Source organism: Babylonia areolata, chromosome 14, assembly GCF_041734735.1.
Source record: "Babylonia areolata isolate BAREFJ2019XMU chromosome 14, ASM4173473v1, whole genome shotgun sequence".
In the NCBI taxonomy this organism is placed as follows: Eukaryota; Metazoa; Mollusca; class Gastropoda; order Neogastropoda; family Buccinidae; genus Babylonia; species Babylonia areolata.
In genome coordinates, this window is record NC_134889.1 from 4,207,723 (window position 1) to 4,215,075 (window position 7,353).

A 7,353-nucleotide genomic window follows, 5' to 3' on the forward strand; every position below is an offset into this window, starting at 1 on the left:
TAAATATAGATAAATAGATAATTGTAAAAAGCAGTAAGAATAAAAAGAACTATATATCTATCAATCTATCTATCTTCCTACCTATAGGCTATCTATCTATCTATCTTCCTAGCTGTAGGCTATCTATCTATCTATCTGTCTGTCTGTCTATCTATCTATCTATCTATCCATCGATAACTTCCAACATTTCATCTTTTGCCCGTAGCGAGAAGGCATTTTAGATCCTTTTCAACTGAACTCGAGTGTTCGTTTCGGCCGTGAACTTAATAATGGCTGTGTTTGGTGCCCCTCCCGGGGTCCTCTTCGTGTTAATTTAACAACAGCTTCAGAGCAGAAGACACTAAAGGGGGCGGCGGCCGGAGGAAGGTGGCAGAATGGTTAGACACCCTTACTCAGTGTCTGCCAATACAGTGTTCGTGACGGAGCCGGCCGGGGTGTGGGTTCGAGTCGACTGATTCCCACTGACTCTCACCCCGCTGTCTCCTAAGTTTGACTGCAAAATCAAAGTGAGAGTCCGGCACTTGGCGCACTGGAAAAGAACCCATGGCAACACTGAAAAGTCAGTGTTGTCCTCAGTCTAGCAAAATAATGCAGAAGAAATCCATTCTGAATGGCACCGGCACAGGTATACCCAGGCGTGACTTCCGCAGTCACCAGTTGACGTGCGAAACCCACAAAGTCGGTGTTGGCCGACTGAGGACTGACAAGAACAACATCCCCATTGCCATTTTGAATTAAACGGACAAATTTTGCCGTTCCAATCACCACTGAGTTCACCGTGGCGCGCGCACACACACACACACACACACACACACACACACACACACACACACACACACACACGTACGCACGTGCGCGTGCGCGCACACACACAAACACAAACACACTGACGCACGCATATATACACACACACACACACACTGACGCACGCACAGACACTCGGACACACACACACACACACACACACACACACACACACACACACACACACACACACACGCACACACACACACACACCGTGGCACACACACACACACACACACAGAGGCAAACCGTGATAAAAACAGACACAGACACGCACCGGACACACACACACACGTGCGCGCACTGCCCCCCACACACATGATACACATAAACATACATACATGGACACACAGATACAGATTAAGAGAGACACACGCGGCTCGACAGACAGACAGACAAACAGACAAACACACACACACACACACACACACACAGGGAGAGCCTCACACACACACACACACACACACACACACACACACACACACACACACACACACAGGGAGACCCTCAGAGAGAGAGAGAGAGATAAAGACAGACAGACAGACAGACACACAGACACACACACACACACACACACACACACACACACACACACACACAGGGAGAGCCTCAGAGAGAGAGAGAGATAAAGACAGACAGACAGACACAGAGAGAGAGAGAGAGAGAGAGAGAGAGACACACACACACACACACACACACACACACACACACACACACACACACACACACACACACAGGGAGAGCCTCAGAGAGAGAGAGAGATAAGACAGACAGACAGACAGACAGACAGACATAGAGAGAGAGAGAGAGAGAGACACACACACACACACACACACACACACACACACACACACACACACAGGGAGAGCCTCGGGGAGAGAGAGAGAGAGAGAGAGGGGGGGGGGGGGGAGGGAGAGAGAGAGAGAGAAGGGTGTGCGTATTTAACTTTCATACACAAATATAAGACATCCGAGAAGAACAACACTTTTAATCGCAACGATCAGAAGAAAAAGTAATAAAAGATTCAAAATAGTGCATGTCAATAAAACCCTGTGCATGATGAACAGCAAAAAGTTTCAGTCGAAATAGTGCGTGTCAATAAAACATGTAGATAATCATGAACATCATTTTTTAAATTTTTTTTATGACGTTGGTTCGTAGACTCACATAATTATGTTTTTTCCCGGCTCCATCATTATTACACCTCTCAGCGTAACAATTGGAATGGCATTTTTCTTACTTTCTGTTTGTGAGCCAAATGCCATATGCATGGGTTTTATGGTTCTTATTACAGTTACATCATTCTTCATGTTCCTCAACTCCTTAATGGAGTGATGGCCTAGAGGTAACGCGTCCGCCAAGGAAGCGAGAGAATCTGAGGTCGCTGGTTCGAATCACGGCTCAGGCGCCGATATTTTCTCCCCCTCCATTAGACCTTGAGTGGTCGTCTGGACGCTAGTCATCATTCGGATGAGACGATAAACCGAGGTCCCGTGTGCAGCATCCACTTAGCGCACGTAAAAGAACCCACGGCAACAAAAGGGCAAAATTCTGTAGAAAAATCCACTTTGACAGGAAAAACAAATAAAACTGCACGCAGGAAAAAATACAAAAAAATGGGTGGCGCTGTAGTGTAGCGACGCGCTTTCCCTGGGGACAGCAGCCCGAATTTCACACAGAGAAATCTGTTGTGATAAAAAGGAATACAAATACATGGCTTTCTGAAATTATTCTCCTTCTTTTGCGTTCGTAGGTTACAGCTTCTCACATTCACCCTTATGTACCGACGAACAGGCTTTAGGCATATGACCCATTTACCCCGCCACATGTAGGCAGCCATACTTCGTTTCCCGGCCGGGGATGTGCATGCTGGGTAGGCCTATTTGCTTGTTTCCATCGCCCAAGGAACGCTGAAGTGGATTACAGGTTCTTCAGAACGTCACATTTGATATTATTTGATCTTTTGCCTGCGTATACACATGAATGGGGGTCAGGCACTAGCAGGTCTGCACACTATTTTTTTTTACAACAACAACAATAATAATAATAATAATAATAATGATGATGACGACGACGACGACGACAACGACAACAATAATGATAATAATAATGATAATAATAATAAAGCGACTGACAAGCAAACGTCATGAAAAAAATGTAACAAAAAAAAAAAAAGAAAAAAAAAGGATTAGAGTGCAAGATCTAGACCACATTCGGTGGCAGAACATTTTTTTTTTTTTTAAAGCAACAACACATGAAGGTATATAATGAAAAGGGTTATAAAAAAAAATCTAATACCCCCCCCCCCCCCCCCCCCCCCCCCCCCCCCCCAAAAAAAAACACAAAAAAACAACCCCCCCCTAAAAACCGACACAAAGTATGTCGACTTTTAAAGCTGTGGCGTTTTTTTTTTGTTTTTTTGTTGGTTTTTTCGTTGTTGATGTTGTTGTTTTTCAGACTGGAAGCATTTTGTGGATTGAATAGCTGAAAGATAGTAAATGAATATGATGCACAATATGTGGGTAATTGGGTGGTTGGATGAGCGAGTGAGTTAGTGGACGAATGAGCAAGCAAGCAGTATGTTCGCGCGCGTGCGTTTGTGTGTGTGTGTGTGCGTGTGCGTGCGCGCGCTTGCGCATATTTACATTCGTGTGTGCAGCTTCTCACAGACAGGTTTCCTCAAATTATCCCCCTTTTTTCACTGGAATGTCACCTTATTAGGAATCACGTACTCAAATTAACATATTTTCAAATATTACGCCATATATATATATATATATAAAGTCAGTATCACTATCGCGATTCATATCATTGTACTGCGTATCGATCTGCTACATTCACTTATGATTTTTTTCCTTCTTTCTCCTCTTATTCATACTGTTTAATATAAATACGCCCCTTCCTCTGTTCTGTTGCAGTGTCATCCTGTTATCGTCACATTCAACTGTTTCTCTGTGACTGGAAAAAGAGTTTTCATGGGAATGGATCCACTGTCATTAACTGTCACCCTACTGTCAACGTTTAGCAAGTGAGAGTCAGTCCTGTTCCCTCTTCTTGTTGGACAGATAGTCCTCGATTTTCTGCATGGCTTCCTCGTATGTCGTCACTTCCTCCACTCCGGCTCTGACGTCAGAGGGCAGGGTGACAACGCCCTCGCGCTCCAGCCTCGATTTTACAACGAGGCCTAAACACACCTTGAAGTCCGTGGCTTTGATGACGTCCTCGTCTGCAATCAGACAGAACACCGATCAGAGATCGTTTTTGGATAAAAACAATAATTGTTGTAGGCCTATAGATAGATCTACAGATAGATGAATGAACGAACGAAATGAACGAATGGATAAATAACTAAAAATGAATGAAATAGATAAACTAGATAAATGATATATGTCATAAGTAAATAAATAAATGTATGCATGAATGAATACACAGATAAATAAATGAATGGATGAATGAACAGATAGATAGATCGAGAGACAGACAGACAGATGGATAGATAGACAGAAACATAGATGAATAGCAGACAACATAAACAAGCAGATAATTGATGCATTATGTAGCATAAATATGTAGGTAGTCGATCCATAACATAAACACACAAAAAATATAATCATAACAACAACGACGACAACAACGACAACACCACCACCACCACCACAACAACAACAACAATACTAATAATGTAAAAACTGTGTTCTGAAAGTGTTGTGGTTCGTTCGATTTCAAGAGAGAGGGGAGCAGACAGGGGGATATAGGATCCACTAATGATGCACTCACTCACTCTCTCCTCACATCAATAGCAGGGCCACATGGAGTGGTTTTTATCGAGTGTTTACTTTACAATACAGCACACACACACACACTAAGCAGTTCACCCTACTTAGCAAAAGCAACACACACTAAGGCAGCACACACTGCCTACTTCAAGTACTTCCTACAAGCAGCACACAGTAAAAAGTTCACCCTGCACCTAAAGCAGCACCTATAAGCGGCGTCTACAAGCAGCATCTACAAGCAGCACACCTGGAACACAAACACAAAACCAAAACCCCGGTCAGAAACTCTCAAAATACCTGGACATCACTGACATGAAAGACCTATACCCTCTCAGCACCTTTCATCACATGTCCACCAGTATGCACTCCTCTCACACATAAATCTAGGTGAGGTAATACAAGTTTCATCAAGCTTACCTGCCACCAACAGTGACATACCATACTGTGCACCATACCTATGACCGACCAGTACAACCCTGTGTTCAACACATGTTACCCATCATTCAATAAAACTGTTACCATTACCAAACAAATCTCCTCTATGTCTTGTGCTGACTGGTTTCATTCCCTCCCCACAACATACTGTGCATACTAATGCAAGCTACAACACTCACTCCCCCAACTAGTTGAACTGAGATAACCAATCTTTGCTCGTCCTAATGACCCGACATGAATGACTGACAGATTCACTGCTTAATTAATCTTGATTCGTCCAATTCAACAGATTGATCTGATTTGCTACAATTCAGCCCACTTATTTACACATACTGTGACAAGTTCACCCGTTTACGTCACAAAGAGAATGGAGAAGGAAGGGGAGGAGGAGGGGGGGGGGGGACAACTTGAAAGACAGACCGCCTCACTGGGATGTTCTGACATGCCGACATTAGTATGTTTTGAACGCGCCGACATCTAGTTCAGACTTTGGACAGGAGCGGAAAGGGAGATAAGAAGGTGTGGGTGGGGGGTGGGGGGCGTGGGGGGTGGGAGGGTGGGGGCAAAGTGGGGGAGGGGAGGGGGTGGTGGTGGCGAGGGGGCGAAGGGATGGGGAGGGAAGGGGGACAGAGTGTGGGTGGTGGGGGGGTGACACTGTTGGCACACTATAACAATAATAATAATAATAATGACAACAACAACAATAATAATAATAATAATAATAGCAACAACAACAACAACAATAATAATGATAATAATGATGATGATAATAATAATAATAATTATTATTATTATAATGATAATAATAATGATAATGATGATAACCAGAAGAAGAAGAAGGAGGAGGAGAAGACCGTAGTGCAGACGCACCCAGAAGTGGGTGTGTGGCTATGTGAAGCGGGGAAGCTGGGGGGGGGGGGGGGGGGGGGGGAGGAGGGGGGGGGGAGGTAGAGAAGGAGGAGGTACACAACAGTGGTGCAGGCGCATTCAGAGTTGAATGCGTGTGGGAGGGAGAGATGCTGCGGGTGAGTGGGGTGGGCTAGTGGGGTGGGGGGTGGGGGTGGGTCACAGAGCAGAGTGCAGACATTACTAAAGGTGGAGAGGTGTGTGTGTGTGTGTGTGTGTGTGTGTAGAGGGGCAGGGGTGATGTGAGGCGGGTCACAAGCAGAGTGCAGTCGTACCAGAAAGGGTGGCATAGTAAAGTGCAGGCGCATCTGGAAGGGTGGGCGACAAAGAGCAGAGAGTGCAGACGCACCCAGAGTGGGGACACAAAGCAGAGTACAGAAGCACCCAGAAAGTGTGCGCGGGACACATACCAGAGTGCAGACGCACCCAGGATGGTGTAAGAGAGTGTGTGCGTGTGGGCGGTAAGGGTGCGGCGGGGGAGTGGTGACACAGACCAGGGTGCAGACGCACCCAGAATGGCACGAGGGACACAGACCAGAGTACAGACGCACCCAGAATGGTGTATGAAGCACAGACCAGAGTGCGGATGCACCCAGAAGAGTGTGAGGGACACAGACCAGAGTGCAGACGCACCCAGAAGAGTGTGAGGGACACAGACCAGAGTGCAGACGCACCCGGAATAGTGTACGAAGCAGAACAGAGTGCAGACGCACCCAGAAGAGTGGGGGATGTGGGGGCACACCAAGCAAGAGTGGCGGGTGTCACAGATCAGAGTGCAGAAGGGTGTGTGTGCATTCGTGCGCGCGTGCGTGCGTGCGTGCGTGCGTGTGTGTGTGTGTGTGAAAGGGGGGTTGAGGACACACAGCAGAGTCCAGTAGCGTATGGAGAACGGGGGGGGTAGGGTTGGGCAAGGGTAGGCCGTGTGGACTGGAGGACACACAGCACAGCGCAGTACAGACTCACCCAGAAGCGCCCAGGCCGGGTCGCCGCCCACCAAGGGGCGGATCCAGCGACTGCGGGGCGCGTTCAGGCCGGAGGCGGGCGGCGGGTGAAGGGTCCACACCACCTCCACAGCCTGGGCCTTGGTCAGCGGGCGGCACGCCTCAGTCTGAACGCCACCCTCCTCTGCACACGGCGGGCCGCGGCCGGTCCCGCGCACGCGTCGTCCGCTCCCTTCCGCCCTTCCGCAACTGTCGTCATCACCACGGACATCGTCGTCGTCGTCGTCGTGGTCGTTGGTTGTGGGGGTGGGGGTGGTGACAGACTCCCCCCTCTCCACCCCCACAGCGCTGTTGTTGCCGCCGTCGTCGTAGGTGGTGGTGGTGGTGGTGGTGGTGGTGTCGGAGGTGCCGGGAGTGCTTGCCGCTGACCTTGACCTTGACCTTGACCTTGAGCCTGACCTTGACCCTTCCTGCGTGGTCGTGGCCGCGAG

At 47.7% G+C, this 7,353-nt stretch overlaps 1 protein-coding gene across 1 annotated transcript in view; it reads right to left on the reverse strand.

The window, feature by feature from the left end:
- Positions 1–3,743: 3,743 nt before the first annotated feature.
- LOC143289415 (uncharacterized) overlaps positions 3,744–7,353 on the reverse strand; it is a 19,885-nt gene continuing 16,275 nt past the window's right edge. Inside the window, exons 8-9 of the mRNA XM_076598379.1 lie at positions 6,885–7,353; positions 3,744–4,030 (exon numbers count right to left, since the gene is read on the reverse strand). The exon at positions 6,885–7,353 is cut by the window's right edge and continues 80 nt beyond it. Of these exons, the coding sequence (XP_076454494.1) occupies positions 3,840–4,030; positions 6,885–7,353 (660 nt within the window). The 3' untranslated portion in view covers positions 3,744–3,839. The remainder of the gene's footprint in view (positions 4,031–6,884) is intronic.